The 16835-nt window shown below is 40.4% G+C and overlaps 1 protein-coding gene and 1 pseudogene across 2 annotated transcripts; both read left to right on the top strand.

The window, feature by feature from the left end:
* Window positions 1-8: 8 nt before the first annotated feature.
* On the top strand, window positions 9-12453 carry CPOX (coproporphyrinogen oxidase). The gene is made up of 7 exons (XM_081137926.1): window positions 9-649; window positions 2320-2463; window positions 2724-2834; window positions 4214-4355; window positions 5141-5359; window positions 9226-9330; window positions 11086-12453. Exons 1-7 carry the CDS (start codon window positions 100-102, stop codon window positions 11171-11173), a joined length of 1359 nt encoding a protein of 452 aa, XP_080994052.1. The 5' UTR covers window positions 9-99; the 3' UTR covers window positions 11174-12453.
* A 1926-nt stretch (window positions 12454-14379) lies between these two features.
* LOC308557420 (MAP3K12-binding inhibitory protein 1 pseudogene) lies at window positions 14380-15540 on the top strand (annotated as a pseudogene). Its single transcript has one exon. The product of its transcript is annotated as an MAP3K12-binding inhibitory protein 1 pseudogene (transcript).
* The last annotated feature ends 1295 nt before the right edge of the window (window positions 15541-16835 follow it).

Genomic DNA, 16835 nt, shown 5'->3' with positions numbered 1-16835 from the left:
GTTCCTCGTTTCCGCGCCGGTCGCGGGCTCCGGGCTCCCGCGGGGTTCAGGGGCCCATCTCCCCGACGCGGGCACAGCCCGGGTTGACAGCGCGGGAACATGGCCTTGCACCTGGGCAGGCTGGGCGCCGGCCCCTGCTGGCGCGCGGCGCGGGGCCGCTGCGGGGAGCTGCGCGCGTGGTCCGTGCGCGGCGCGGCCGGACGCCTCTGCCGCCCCCCCGGCGGCGCCGGCGCGTCGCAGAGCCGCGGGCTGGGGCTGGGGCTGGGGCTGGGGCTGGGGCTGGGGCTCGGCGCGCCGGCGGGGGGCGGGCGGCGGCGCGGGGCCCGGCTGGCCGCGGCGCTGGCGGGGCTGGCGGGGCTGGCGGCTGCCGCCTTCGGGCACGCAGAGCGGGCGGAGATGGTGCCCAAGAGCCCCGGGGCGCGGAGCCCCTCGCCCGGGCGGCCGGGGGAGGAGGACGAGCTGGCCCGCCGCTGCCGCTGCTTCATGGCCTCGCCCGTGACCGACCTGCGCGAGCTGCGGAGGAGGCCGGACGACATGAAGACCAGGATGGAGCTGCTGATCCTGGAGACCCAGGCCCAGGTGTGCCAGGCGCTGGCCCAGGTTGACGGGGGCGCCCGCTTCGCCGTGGACCGGTGGGAGAGGAAGGAAGGTGAGGCCGGCGCCGGGGGTGAAGACGGGCAGAAGGGCGGGGCTTCAGGCGGCCGACTCGGCATAGGGGCGCGGTGGGAAGGGGTTACCTGCCCGAGGGAGACATTGACGCCGAAACGGCCTTCAGGCCTCTTCTTGCGGGCGGGGAACCAGCTGTGCTGGCACTAGTACTGGGCGTTTCCAAATCGTTGCAGTTTTATAATGGCGTTTCTCGTAGAAGTCTTAGGGGTATTTTAGCCAACAAGCGTGGATGTCCAGCTTTGTAATTGAGCGTAGATTTCCCCCATATTTCATCTCTTTCTCTTGGTGCGGTTATGCCTTCCCCTCCTTTGGAGATGGGAAGAGAAACTTGACTCCCCTTTTCCAAGTGCCAGCCAGGCCCCCCCAGCTAAGGGTGTCACTGTGTCACTGTGTTGCTTCCCCGAGTTGCACAAGAGATATTGGATTGGTTTGTCGGTAGTTCTACAAAATGCACCAGTCTGATTTTCTGCTGGTATAGTCTTTCCTTCCAGTGGCAAATGCCTCAGTATTACAACCCAGTTCTTATATATTCGTGACATTTTTCGTACAGTACAGTGACACTTTGGTCATAAACTTGAAGGATTTCTGACTTCCCCACAGCAACTTCTCATCAGCTGGTTTTGGGCTATGATACTGTCACGTTTATATTACGTGAAGTTAAAGCTGGTTTTCAGTGTTTTCCATCTTGTAGTGTTTTCAAGTGAAGACCGTTGAACCAGGACACAAAACCTCAACTACTAGACTAGCTGTGTGACCTTCAGAAGTTCTTTAGCCTTTTTTGTGTGCCTCTATTTCCTCAGCTATGAAATAATATATGGGGGTATTGTAAGGATTAAATGAGATAAATACATGTAAGTGCTTAAAATATTGTCTGATACATAGAGAGCACTGAGCCAAACCCGGCCACCCTCCAGCTGTGTGTTCTTGGAGAAGGTGTTTGCCTTTTTGTGCTTCAGTTTTCTCATTTGAAATCCACAGTTGTACTGGATCATTTTATGTCCCATCCAGCTCGAAAAAGTCTTAGAGATAAAACAACTCAAACATGAACCTTTATGAAGCAGTCGCTTTGGTGGTAATTCTAGTGTCTTAAAAACGCACAGAAGGGTTACTAATAGTAAAGCTCATAGACCTAAATGTTACTGTTTGTCTCACTCAGTTTAGGCTTCCAAATCCCCTAAGTTATCGAATATCTACTGTTTCTCAGTTGCCTGTAAACAAAATGAAAAGGCAAACCCCAAGAACAATTGAAACAATATGGAGCTCTTAAATTCCATAATAATAGAACAGTCTTCAAATATACCCATTTCTGTTTTTAACCTTAGTTTTCTCTCATATATCATAACCAAAGCAGTAGTATTTAAAGTGAAAATGTTCCAGTGATTTATTTTAGATGATGACATAAAAATGTAGGAGAAATATTCAGTTTGGTGATTTGGGGAGATAATATTTGCCTACCATCAGCAGCAGATGTAATAAAGCTAAGCTAATTATCTAATTTTATGGTACCTGAAAATTATAAATATACAGATATTATAGAAAATAGAGGAGGAAAATAACTCCTAGTCCCCTGTGTCGTGCAAGGGTTGTTTTCAGTTTTGCACTTTGTTTTCAGCTTTTCATTCTCTCCTCATTTTACATTTCTATAAACAGGAGGTGGGGGCATCAGCTGTGTACTTCAAGATGGGCGCGTTTTTGAAAAGGCCGGGGTGAGCGTTTCTGTTGTTCATGGACATCTTTCTGAGGAAGCAGCAAAGCAAATGAGAAACAGAGGAAAAAATCTGAAGACTAAAGATGGTAAACCAGTCTCAAAAGCCTTTCGTAGTTGCTGCAAACTGCTTTTCCCCACAAGTTTTATTTATAAAATAAATATTGCTTCTGTAAAAAGCCATTTGGGTGCATATGCCCGATAAGCACGTTCACAATTCCTTTTTTTAAAATTATATTTTAGACAAATTAAAAAGCGGCCCTTGAAAATTGGTCCAGAAAGCATGTTGGAGGTACTTTATATCAAGCAAGGTGATTGAGGGCAACTCACTGTGTGTTTTACTTTCCAGGTAAATTGCCATTTTCTGCTATGGGTGTGAGCTCTGTTATCCACCCCAAGAATCCTCACGCTCCTACTTTCCATTTCAACTACAGATACTTTGAAGTAGAAGAAGCCGATGGTAAGTGTGTTTAGAGCTGTGGAAAGTACTTCTGTGCCAAATGTGTATTTTAAAACAGGTTAGAAGACATAATATCTAGTAGCGAGAAAGAATAAATATAGTCTTAACTAGATTTTTCAGGAGGCATATGACGGCTTGTTCCTTGGGAGGTGTAATGAATTATGCACTGGACATGAAAAATAAAAATGGTATTAACTGGTCTCTGACCTCCTCCATATTTCCTCCAATACAGAGGGAATGGTTTAATGAACCTGAACTTAAAGTGCACACATGGTTCTTTGCAAGTATAAACTCATTACAGCCAAAGGAAAACCTGATGTGTGCAAGGTTAAGTTGAAATTGAGAATTTGCTTTTGGAAAATATCTTCCACATGCAAAGCTTTGCCAGTCACCAGTGCATCATGAGATGGGGTGCAGTTGATCCTGCCTCATTATGCAGGTATAGTTCTGGCCTAGGTCTCCTGCTTCCTGGGTCAGAGCACCTGTGCAGTGCCAAGCCATTCCTGTTGGTGTCTCTAGGTGATGGCATTTGAAGTCAGTGTATTTAACTTTTCATTTTGAAGCCACTTAGTTTGAGTCAACCTTTTAAGGTTTAAAAACTGGTAACTGGTACTGACAACCTATAGACCTAACTAAGCACATGAAATAGTTATTCTCAAATGGTAAGTTGTCTCCTTCAGCAAGTGTTTTTACCCTTTTTAGGGGAAAGGGAAGACAGTGGCAATACAGGGAGCATAAGAGTCTCCTGTTTTTGTTTTTTTAAATAAGCTATAGATCCCTGAGCCAGATACTTATTTTTTGTTTGTTTGTTGTTTTTTTAAATTGTGACCACCAGCGGCATTTTAAGCTTCTCATGTGGTTTTAATATGCAGCCAGAGTTAAAATCCACTGTCTGGTCCACCTGTGTGGTGTTTGATCATTCCCTGCCATGTGTTTCATTTCCCTGACTGGTTCTACTCTCTCCTATTTTAATTTCCTACCTCCTCTTCTTTCCTACCCAGGCCTTACGGGCCATGCAGAGCTAAATTCAGTTGAAAAATATTTTGTTTTATTTAGAGAAAGGAAGAGGGAAGGAGGTAAAAGAGAGAGGAGGGGAGGAGGGAGAGAAAAAAAGAGATCAATTTGTTTGTTCCACTTATTTATTCATTATTGGTTGATTCTTGTATGTGCCCCAACTGGAGATTGAACCTGCAACATTGGCGTATCCGAATGACTCTCTCACCAGCTGAGCTACCCGGCCAGGGCCCATTTGAAAGTTTTTTGTTTATCACCCATTTCATGCTTAATAAAGTAAGCCGATAAATTGTTTGCTAATAGAGTAGTGTGATGCATCTCAAAGTCCAGAGTCCAGGTCATATTTACATGTCTTGATTTGGTAGGTAACAAGCATTGGTGGTTTGGTGGGGGAAGTGACCTTACTCCTACGTACTTGAACCAAGAGGATGCTGTCCATTTTCACAGAACTCTAAAGGAGACTTGTGACCGGCATGGCCCAGATCTCTACCCTAAATTTAAAAAATGGTAGGTAAAGGTATTGAACTTGTCATGATATTTAAAGTACATTCTGTTCCTTACTAAATACCTTTTTTAGCATATGAAGGTTGAACTGTTTTCTTCACCCACCAGAAGTGGGATACCAGTTTTAAATGGTTTTCATAAGTTATTGACTTAGGAATATTTGAATGTCTGCAATAAAAATTGCGTAACAGCATCTTTTTTTATTCCAAATGATTTAGAGTATTAACTTTAAGGTGATTTACGCTTGCGAATCCAAGGCTTTTTAATCCTCTGGTAGGATATAAATCCTCATTCCAGATGAGACTTGTGTCTTTGTTGCCATGGGAATGTATGAGAGCATAGGAAGAGTAGGAGAACTGTTAGGGACAGATGCAAATGTACCAGAAATGTTGGACTAGGAGAAAGGTGGAACTGGACACTTTGTCTCTAATTAAAACAAAAACGAGTAGTGAGGAGACCCAGGGTCTTTGGTAGATGTGAACTGGAGTCTAGGCATAAATTGCTTCTGAAGGCAGCAGCATCATTTGTTTCAAGAAATACAGTATTAAAACTGGGCTGTTTATTTATTTTTTCATTAAAGGCCATAAGAGTCCGTATGCTTTAGATGGACATTGGTGCTAACTGCAGGAAATCTAAAGCCCTAGTTTCGTTTTCATAGTTGGACAAAGAGTAAGGACACTGCTGGCATTAGTCAAGGATGGTGCTCTAAGTGGAAACACTCACACTGATTTTCGTGCCTCTGTTTTTTCCCCCTTTGATCCCTGATTTGGCCTTGCTCTGTTTTCCAGGTGTGACGATTACTTTTTTATAGCCCATCGTGGGGAGCGCAGGGGCATTGGGGGTATCTTTTTTGATGACCTTGACTCTCCATCCAAGGAGGAGGTGTTTCAGTTTGTGCAGAGCTGTGCCCAGACTGTCGTTCCGTCTTATATTCCTCTTGTGAAAAAGCACTGTGATGACTCATTCACCCCTCAGGAGAAGCTGTGGCAGCAGCTCCGGAGAGGACGGTGAGTGATCGAGGGGAATAAACCGGCTCATTGTAGAACTGGGGGGAGGTGGAGCAGCTGTAGTAACAGTGGGTGGTGTATTGTCAGAGTTGTGTTAATACCCTAATTTCTTTTCATAACTAGATGAATATTAAATGAATAAAAGAACATTGTGTAATATAGTATAGAAAGAGCAAAGTGTATTTCATTCGTCTACATCAGAGATTCATAGTAGGCATGTGGTAATACTTGCTGAATTTAATTCAGCTGATTTCTTTTAGTTAGTCTTTAAGCAATACCCTCCACCCTTCTGCCAAGATAGTGGGTATCATTGAATATTTTTGCTGCTTTGTAAATTTGGAATCACACCTTTTTTCATTCATCGTTAATGTTTCATGGAAGTTCTTTAAATGAAGATAATTTTAGGAATTATTTACACTCAATGATAATATTTACTAGTTATGGAGTCCTTACTGTGTGCCAACCCATATATGAGGCAGTTTGCATCTTTTTCTCCACAAACTTGTTAGGTTGGTATAATCATTATCATTTTATAGATGATAAAACTTAGAAAGGCAAGTTCCTTGCCCAAGATTACACAGCTGGTAAATAAAGATCCCAGATGTGGAACCAGTTTATCATGACTTCAAAACTTGCAGTCTGCTCTGTGCATTGAGCTTGGTGAGCTCACTTGGGTGATAGTCGTGATATTATCTTTAGCTGGGGTATACTTGTGAATCAGCTCCAAATTATCCACTTCTCCAGCTCACATGAGTTTCTTATTGCCATCTTTTTATTTTTTTTAAATATATCTTTGTATTGAGTTCAGAGAGAGGAAGGGAGAGAGAGAGATAGAAACATCAATGATAAGTCATTAATCAGCTGCCTCCTGTGTACCCCCTACTGGGGATGGAGCCCAAAACCCGGGCATGTGTCCTGACCAGGAATTGAACCGAGATCTGGATCATGCATAGTCAATGCTCAACTGCTGAGCCACGCCAGCCGGGCTCATTGCCATCTTTATTGCATATATACTACTGGTCCATGGCTATAAAATGGGTTTTCTCATTTGTTTTCATTCTGTCTCAGGCATATGAATCTTTGGGTACTTAAGAAGGTAAGGCTAGTGCCAGAAAAGTTCCACTTAAATAATGCTCCAAGTCTAAAGATAAATGTTTGTGTTTATTTTTCCTCGTGACTGCCTGTGCTGTCTGGTCCCTGTTTATAAACATGGGAAAATGAGTTGATTAACTTTTCTTCTTCTTCTTTTTTTTTTTTTTTTTAAATATATCTTTATTGATTTCAGAGAGAGGAAAGGAGAGGGAGAGAGAGAGACAGAAACATCAATGATGAGAAAGTCATTGATTGAGCCCGCAACCCGGGCATGTGCCCTGACCGGGAATCGAACCCCGATCCCCTGGATCCTAGGTCGACGCTCAACCGCTGAGCCAAGCCCGGCCGGGCGATTAACTTTTCTTCTAAGGAATTTCTTTCACAATGCATCTGTTTTGGGACATATTTTTATTGTTGTTCCTATGATTTCTCAAATACACCTTTACTTCTCTTTTTTTTTCACTTCACATTTATCATGTGTCCCTTGCAGCTAGGCTCTGTGCTGGATGCAAAGGTGAGCGTAACATGGACTTGTGAAAACAAGCTCACAGTTCAGTGGGGAAAGGATAGCTAAGAGGATAATTTAAAAAGAAAAAAGCAAATGCTATGGAAAGTACAATGTTCTAGTTTTGCATAAGATTTCACATGTAAAGCTGGCAGGTTTTGTGAACACTAATGAGATGAAGCCTTTAAAACTTCTTGGACATAAGAATAATGTATTTTGGGGTTTTTTTTTTGTTTTTATTTTCATTTAATGACAAGATATTTTGAGGTTTCACTTGTATGTATCATTGCATGTTGTGTGTTTTTTGAGTTAGAAATGTGGGGTGTTAGATTAATTTTCTGAGGTGTGGTGGGTGACTGGCCTTCAAGGAGAGCCTCCTTCTACCACCCTTATCTCTGGGCCTTAAGATGGCAGTAAACTCGGGGGCTAAAGATAACCCCAGCTCTTCTGCAGTTATCAGCACTGTCTTCACTTTCTTACTGCATTTACAGCTCTATCTGTCTTCTTCAGAGGTTACTCTTCCCTACCTCCTCCTGCCCCCAAAACAATTTCCCCTACAGAGGTCAGGCTGCCTCCTTTCTGACTTTTCAGTCTCATTTGCACATTCATGTAGTGTCTTGCCCTCAGTTGTTACCATCCTCTCCCAAGACCTTAAACTTCAAGTCTTACAGTCTGTCTTTTTTTTTCATAGGAGATCAGAAACTAAAGATCTTTAACTTACTGTCGTTTTGTTGTGTTTTGAGAAAGGGAAACAGGATAAAATTCAGGCATCAGTTAAATGGAAGGGAATGGTTTAAGTCCATAGTTCACAGGTACCTCAGAGGGAATTTATGTATGGAAAGAATCAGAAAGATCAGATCTGAGCAAAACCTGGTGGGAGTCAGAGAGGCTAGTGTAGAGAAAGGGGCATGATTCACTCAAAAAAGAAAGCTGCAGGGGCTCCTACAGAAAGCTCTTTTGGGGAACTCCTCACAAGGGTCTTTGATAAAGACATCAATGCAAATTAGAGAACCACAGCCATTCCTTAAACATCATGGTTCAGGAAGGTATTCTCAGGCAGGGATGGAAAAGGGCTGAGAGACTGAAGTTCTTTTCTATGGTCTTAGGAAGAAGTTAAGAAGATTCACTTAAATTATATTTTGAAACAGACAGAAGGTATTAAATAGTTATTAGTGTGCAAAATTCAATCAATGATAAATAAAGGTGAGGCCTAGAAAGGGATTCATGGATATAATTTATTTAAGTTTTCTCAGAGCCTTTGGCAAGTTTCCACACACAAGAACGCTTTCTAAAAATTGAAGTACTCTGGGATTCTAGGAGATAATTTCTCCTATGTGTGATTCAAGACAGTAAGCAGTGGATAAAAAAGAGTATCTGAGGAAGTTTAGACTACGAGAGTAGTTTCTAAGTTGAGAAATGATCTGAAAGGGGTGCTCTTTCTTGACGTTTTCAGATTTATGGATCATTCTAAATTATTTTGGGTAGTAGAACTTACTGTTTTGAAATTGGGGAGAAGAGACCCTTTTACGTAGGACCCCATGATGTTAAAGGCTATCACAGATTTTTAAGCTAGACAGAGTTTAGGTCTGACTCTGGCAGTTAATGGAAATCTAATGCACTCAACCAAGTTTACGTTGATGCTAAGAATATTTTTCTAAGAAAATAAAATTGAACACTGCAACTCAACCACTACCTTTTATTATGATTGCTATGAATCTGCAGGAAGGCCAATTTATATCACCGCTTGTTAATGCTGTTAACTACCTCAATAAAAGGGAATATCTAGAACATATTAGTAAATATTAATAGATTGCTGTTATTTGCCTTTGGTCTTTTAATTACAAGATTGTTACCCTGTATTAGTACATGTGAGTTATAGGCAGTGAAATGAAGTCTTCGACTCTGAACTATCTCGGACTATGGGGGAGGGCCAGCAGGAGCTGAACCATTTCTTTTTCACGATTGTCATGCCTTCAGGTTCTCAGCTTTGTGCTCATTCTTTTTATTTATTGGGAAACAACCTTCTTATTTTATAACCGCTCTGTGTTGGAGGCAAATCTATGTCCTATTGTTTGTTGGATAGAATACCTCTTTATTTATGCCTGTCCAGATGGAGAAAACTCAACTGACTGTATGTAGACTTGTGCCAGTTCCAGCTATTGGGGGGGGCGGGTAAGAATCCCCCCCTCTTTAAATATTCATTATGGGCTAGTCTTATGAAAGATTTTACTTAGCTGACCTTTACTGTTGTTCGATGTTTTTATGTCAGGTATGTGGAATTTAACCTGCTGTATGATCGGGGTACGAAGTTTGGCCTCTTCACTCCGGGATCCAGGATTGAAAGCATCTTGATGTCTTTACCTCTGACTGCCCGGTAAGAATAACTCGTAATAATTATTCCCCCACCCCAAGCCCCACCAAATATGAATGTTAACACTGCAGGTGTCTTACCCAAAGACTTCACTGGTTTTGACTTTGCTGATTTTATAAGAAAATCAGTTATATAATTAAGGAAAATCAAATTGGGTATTTTCAGGGAAGTCAGGATGAATGATAGACCTTCGTGTGTGAGAGCAGGGAAAGGAGGGAGGGAGGGAGGGAGAGAGAGGACGGGGAATGATGGTGCCTGGGGGGCCAGATTATCTTCCCTAGTTGGTAGTTTTCTAGGAAGAGCTATTTATTTGAACATACCAGTTTTTAAAACTTAATTTTATTTAGATATTATGGCACTTGTGAGGAAATGTCTTACTCTCTAGTGTGAAGTAGTAAGCTGGTTTGAAAGTATGAGGGATCATTTCAGGTGCACAGCATTCTCTCTGCTTTCCATGCCGCTGTGCTGAGCTAGCTTCCTGGAGGGCAACTGCATCTGTGTGGGGAATTTTACAGACAGATATATGTACGGTGGTGCTATTAGGTTAATAAGGATCTATAAATGACCTTGTTGCCTTTAAGAAAATGAGAATGATATATGTCCAGACTGAAATAGAAAAGATCAGAAAACAAAACAAAATTACCATTGTTTTATAAGAGCTAGAATCTTTTTTTCCCTCCATGAGTTTAAATGTCCAAATAAGAATGGACTATTGGCTGTCATTGACAGTCTGCCTTGCCTCATTCTGCTGTTCTGATCTAGCCTTGTGAAATCGATACCCTCTGTGGTTGTCACTGCCTTCACAATGGCATTGGCTCTATCCTTGTTTAACATTTTGGGATCTCATGTTGTCGGCTAGAAGCCCACGCACATCACTGTTAGGTATTCCTGCCACTGTAGAGATGAGATGAAAATGAAAAGTAGAGATGAGTTCCTTAAGGCCTCTGGTAGTCAGCCTGATCACTGCTCGCCGCTAATTATAATGCAGATTCCCAGCAGCTGTGGGTGGATTAGAAATCACTGCCTTGCTCAGTTGAATAACATTAACCCAACAGGTCACTTTTAGCTTATAGCCTATACCAGGGGGTCTGCAAACTTAAGGCTACAGGATAAATCCAAGTCCACTTGTGTGCTTTTGTATGACCCTTAAGCTGAGAAGGATTTTACATTTTTTAAAGGATTTATTAAAAACAAAAGAATATGCAAGAGACCATATGTGGCCCCACAAAGGCTAAAGTATTTGTGTGGCCCTTTACAGGAAAAGGTCTAAACCAGTGTTTGCCAGATTTCATACCACAGCTTAAACATTCTGACCATATCTGTATACTATCTGATGTATTGTTTACTTTAATTTTATATTATTTTTTCTGAGAGAGAATTTATTTTAAAAGGCAAACCAGTATTGTCGCCATAAATAGAAAGTAACAAAATAAATGTGTAAGTGTGAAGCTAAAAAGAGTTGGCCCATGGATCATCTGGGGTTAGAACTTTACAAAACCCTGGTTTATAGTAAAAGTATATTTTGCTTCTGGGATAGTAGCCAAAGTGTGCTCAGGAATTAAGAAACTTTATTTCTTTAGCAACAAGAATTTTTAAAAAGCCTAGTGGGTGAAAGGCACATTAGGCACAGTGGAGACAGAGAGGTATGAGACATTTTTTACTTTTAGAATTTTATATTTTAGAATTTTATATTTAAGTAAAGAGGTATGTGTATCATTTATTTATTACATTTTTTTGCTTCTGTTTGGGTGTACATAGATGGGAGTACATGCATTCACCCTCAGAGAACTCCAAAGAGGCAGAAATTCTGGAAGTTCTTCGCCATCCAAGGGACTGGGTGCATTGATGGAGGTGAAGCAGCTGTCCTGGGGCTTGGGGACACAGAACGTGTGCTCCATTCCACTGGCTGGCACCGTCGCCACAGTGTGGCAGTTAGTTATCTTTGTTTTGAGCCCCAGTCTTCACTCTGGAGCCTGCCTCCCTGGCGAGTGGTGAAATGTGTTCTAAGTACCACGGGTTTCTGTTGGATGTTGTCAGTCATGGGAGGTGAGGTGGCAGCTTGTCAGAGTCCATTGGTTATACTTTTAGAATAATTTTATATGACTAGTTTACAAAATATGACATTGGGTTTCCTGTATTGAGTTAAGGGAATCTAAATTTGTAATTTGTATCAGGGAACTTCTCTTTTTTATTTCTTATATTTTTAAAAAATTTGTTTCTGCCACAAAAATGTGTTGTGGGATAAATATATTTTCATTAATTCAATGAGAGTGTGCTTATTAGTAATTTTAGGAAGCAACCTGAAATGAAGGTAAAACTTTTACTTTGTCATTACTGAAGTTTCTTTAATCATAGTGTTTGTATGTATGTATCTTGCTGTAGAAATCATAATATTGTAAATACTCTTTTTATTTTTATAATGATAGGTATTTAGGAACACTTGAAATTTTCTTAATCTCTGAAGATGCTACAATTCAGTGATTGCCTGTGGTTATTAACTCTCCATCACTGTTATTTCAATAAGGGACATCTAAGTTGTAATTTTGATTTTTGTAAAACTAGGATTTGTTAATGTTGGGATTCTCTGTACTTTTGAATGTGAAACCTTATAAGCATAGATTCTGATATTAAAAATATTCTATTCCAGAGAGTTCTATATGGAAATTTAAACTAAAAAAAAAGTCCTGAGGATGTTATGAATGTAGGAAGTGTTTCTCATTTGGTGATAAATATTTTCCTTCTTTAATTAAAGCAAACATAAAATAACTGTTATGAGTGTGAGAAACGTAGGCATCTTATAAATATATTTTTCTTATAAAATGGACTAGTTGAAGTTGCACTCTTTTTAAATTAGAGATTCTGCAACTCATATTTACTTTTAAGAGAAAATCACAGCAAAATTCTTAATGTGGCTTTTTTGTTCACATAATAATATGAATGTGTGTTGTTTTTTTAATCTGTAGTATATTGAAGTTTGTAAGGAGTAGTGTCTTCCTACATACTATTAAGCATTATCTTGGAACACGTTGAATGTATGTGACTGTGACTCTTTAAGGCTGGAAAATTTATGAATTCTTCAATTGTCTTACAACATATCTGCTGATTAAATTTTATTATGGAATATGACTTACAAATGTATTTTTCACTTTTTTTCAGGATAATTTACACAGAGAAGACAAATATTTATAAGTTATAAAAGCATAGTTCCTCATTCCTAAATATTTTACCCCCAAAAAATATAAGTTTTGCACTCAAGTTTTCGTGGCAGCTTTACTCACAATAGCCAAAAATAGAAATAACACAAATACCATTCAGCAGGTGAGTGGGCTAAAGAAATTGTGATATATCCATATGTTAAAATACTACTAAGTAATGAGAAGGCACGACTTGATAAATGCAACAACATGGATGAATATTAAAAAAACATAATGCCGAGTGAAAGAAGCCAGACACAAGAGCATGCACTGTATAACTACATGATATGCAAACCTAGAAAAGTCAAAACTCATAACAGAAAGCAGATCAGAGGTTGCTGGGGGCTGGCGCTGGGAAACGGGTTGTGAAATGAATATTTTGAGGTGATTGAAATGTTCCTTATATTGAATGTGGCAGTAGTTACCAAACTGTATACATTTACCAAAACTTCTGAACTTCACACTTAACCCTTTGTGGTCGTTTGTCTACTCTCAGCCACCAAAGCTTTTTTACTGTTCTGGTCGTATGTCTGCTCTCAGCCGCCACAGCAAGGAACCGTACGAATCTTAACTCTATTTATTCATGTATCAGTTCATAACTTCTCTGAAAGCTCTTAATTCCGACCAGTACGACACCCATGTCCAAATTTAATATGACCGCAAAGGGTTAAAATCATGGAATTTTGTTGTGTATATAATTTATACTTCAACAGTGCTGGTTAAATTAAAAAAACCTATAATATGGGCATATAGGAATGAATGTTCAGATAAACTCAGTTTACCTTTTACAATAAAAAGTTACCATATAGATCTGCTAGCATATTTAGTTGTGTTTAGGGCTGTTGAGGTCTGGGCATTGGACTAAGATAAAATTTCAAAAATTTTCTGTTCATATCAGTTTTTTACACCCTTCATTGTATTTCTCTTACAGGTGAAATGGGGGGGGGGAGTAACATAATTGCATAACTTTTGGAAAAAAGATCATTCTGCCGTTATTCACAGTAAATTTCTCTTTCAAATTTATATTGGTGCCTATTCTGAATCTACTGGAATCCCAGGGTGCACTTCCAAATGGCTCGAGTACCTAAGTGCTGCTGTCTTCTGCCCATTAGTGGTCATAGGGATGGAAATTTGGGGGGAGGGGATGTACACGCTTTGGGGCAAATTTCTAATCCCTACTTTTCTATCAACATACTCCGCCTTCCCACCTATTGAACTCAGTGTTTGAAATAGACTTCTGCATGACAACAAGCACCAGATGAGAAGGCCAAATAATGCGTGTTTTATGACTACTTATCCTTTCATGTATCTTGCTGTAAAAATTCATCAAGGTGGAATCATCTGCGGGTTTTTACTCACATCAGTGCCCAGGCTAGGCCGCTTGAAGGTGAGGCTCAGCTTGGACTCCTATTTCATCAAACACGGCCTGCTTGGTTACTTTCTGGTCTAGCCCCAGAGGTTATGTAGCGTCCTTCCTCCACATTCCATTAGTTAGTTGAGTCACTAAGCCAGCTCCAGATTCGAGGGGAAAGGAATAGACCTTAACTCAGTGGTAGGAGTAGCAAGGAATTTGTGGCCACCTTGGAAACCACCACATAGCCTTTCACACCCAAAACCACAGAAGCGACTTGACTCTTTCCCTCTCTCATTGCCCTAATAAAATCCTGTTGAGTCCACCTTTGAAATGCTTCTTGATTTCCTTCCGCTGTTTGCTGCCACCACTATTGTATTAGCCCCTGCCACAAGTATTAATTACGTATTTGAAACCCCTCATTTAAAAATTTGATCCTGAGAAGAGGGGAAGGGGTGGGGTTGTGAGCGCTGCTCTGTGGAGTTGGGGGCGGCCTGCCAAGGTGCCATGGCTGCTGCCGCTGAGCCTAGTCGCCCGTGCGTCGGTGGCAGGAGCCTGGAGCAGAGCTACAGCCCCAACCTCTCCCAAGAGGTGCTGTTCGAAATCTTTCGCTCCCTGCATACCCTGGCTGGGCAACTTAATTTCAGAGATGATGTGGTGGAAATTACAATCGATTGGAACAAGCTCCAGAGCCTCTCTGCATTCCAGCCTGCTTTACTCTTTAGAGCTCTTGAGCAACACATTTTATATGTACAGCCTTTTTTAGCGAAACTTCAGCCTCTAATTAAAGAGGAGAATACAACTGTTGCTGAAGAGATAGGAAAAGCAGAAACGGAACAAGAATGAAGTAGAGGCCACATTTCCCATTGGCAACCTACAGGAGGAAGAAAAGCACAAAGACTGATTTAGGAGATGTGAAAAAGGCACAGATCCATTTTGATCCAGAAGTAGTTCAAATAAAGTCTGGAAAAGCAGAAATTGACAGATGAATATCTGCACTTATTGAAAGAAAGCAAGCAGAAATCAATGAAAACTACGTCAGGGAATTTTGCAGTGTTATTGATTATAATCAAGAAAATAGTTGTGCAAGAACTGATGCTGTTTTCACCCCATACCCCGGATTTAAAAGTCATGTAAAAGTTTCTAGAGTTGTGAATACATATGGACCACAGGCTCAACCTGAAGGAATTCAAGGGTCAGGTCATAAACCAAGCAGCATGCTCCGAGATTGTGGTAATCAGGCTGTAGAAGAACGGCTACAAAATATTGAGGCTCACTTGCGGTTGCAGGCAGGTGGTCCAGTGCCAAGAAACATTTATCAGAGAATTAAAAAACTTGAGGATAAAATCCTTGAATTGGAAGGCATCTCTCCTGAGTATTTTCAACCTGTAAACTTTTCTGGCAAAAGAAGAAAAGTTCAACCACCTCAACAGAACTACTCACTAGCTGAACTTGGTGAGAAAATCAGTGCTCTCAAACAGGCCCTGCTTTGGAAATCAAGAGAAGCAGATGCCATGGCAGCTCACCACCTCCCATGAAAAACTCCTCTCATCCTTGTACTTTTTTATATAAATGTATGTAACTTGCACTGTAATTAATTAAATGGATGCATATTTATCAATGTAGATGTCCCTCTGAAGTCCAGGTTGATTTTCACAGGCGTCCAGCTTGCAGCAAGTAACCTTCCAGTATTCCAGTGAATTTTGAAATAGTTAATGCATTGAAATTAGTGATTTTAGAATTTATTTCCTTCTGTTTTAAAGGAGGTATTTTTGAAATAACAAAACTTAATTTGAAAGTACATCTTTTATTATGTGTGTATATCCCACAAAAAGATGTTTTGAATAGTGATATTTATATTTGTAACACTTATATTAACCAGTTTATTAGTTTAAATCAGTACTTTGTACATAATAGGCATTCAACAAAAAATTAATTGACCAAAATGAATTTTAAATGAATGGATACTTTTTTTTTCAAATGTCAGTTTTAATGTAAATAAACAGTAGATTCCACCTTTATCTCCTTATTGACCGTGTGACCTTAAGCAGGTTATTTATTAATCTAATCTTTCTTTGTGCCTTAATTTCCTTATCTGTAAAATGGGCGTGATAATAATAGAACCTATGTTTGTCGTGAAGAATAGGTGAGATCATCATGCACGTACAACTTTTGAAACTGGCCCAAGGAAAGTATTCAATAAATGTTAGCTATTATTGTTTAAAAAAAAATTTTTTTGATCCCTCCCAAAGAAACACGTTAAATTCCAATTTCATAATAAACCTAAATTACCACATTTAAATTTAAGTTAGTGAAACTTAAACATTTACAGATGTCTTGACTAAATCCTGAGTTTAGTATTGTTACCTGAAACCAAATCATCGGTTGTACAATATAAAGCCTCACAGACCTGTTTCTACAGGTGGTATAATAGATGCCCAGGTACACACTAGCGTATACTAGCAGAGCAAGGTAATTGAACTGCATTCCATCTCCCAATCGATGGACTTTGTTTTGATTCTAGAAGCTAACTCATCAGTATTTTAAAGACTCCTTCACCTATTTAATTTTTAAAAATCTTTTACTGATTTCAGAGCGTGGAAGGTAGAGGAAAAGAGAGACAAAAACATCAATGATGATAGAGAATCATTCACTGGCTGCCTCCTGCACACCCCCTGCTGGGGAGTGAGCCCGAAACTCGGGCATGAGCCCTGACTGGGAATCGAACTGTGACCTGGTCATGGGTCGATGCTCAACCACTGAGCCACTCGGGCTGGGCAATCCACCTATTAAATCCTATTCATCAACATATATTTGAACATGAAGCTTCGCATAATCTAATCCGTCATGATTTTAATGAGTTTCAATGAGTTGACACAAACACAGTCATTTGGCTTTGTAGTCATTCGGAGTTGCAGCATTGACCCTGTCATGAACTCATTTGCTTATGAAATGGTTGGGGA

This window comes from Miniopterus schreibersii (assembly GCF_964146895.1).
Source record: "Miniopterus schreibersii genome assembly, chromosome: 5".
NCBI classification, from domain to species: domain Eukaryota; kingdom Metazoa; phylum Chordata; class Mammalia; order Chiroptera; family Miniopteridae; genus Miniopterus; species Miniopterus schreibersii.
This window is presented reverse-complemented; position numbering and strand designations above follow the sequence as displayed.

Excerpts from the sequence above, each read along its gene's own strand:
- CPOX (XM_081137926.1), top strand. The coding sequence starts at position 100 with ATGGCCTTGCACCTGGGCAGGCTGGGCGCCGGCCCCTGCTGGCGCGCG. Across the intron at positions 4,356-5,140 it reads TACCCTAAATTTAAAAAATG|GTGTGACGATTACTTTTTTA; the intron begins GTAGGTAAAGGT and ends TCTGTTTTCCAG. Across the intron at positions 5,360-9,225 it reads CAGCAGCTCCGGAGAGGACG|GTATGTGGAATTTAACCTGC; the intron begins GTGAGTGATCGA and ends TTTTTATGTCAG.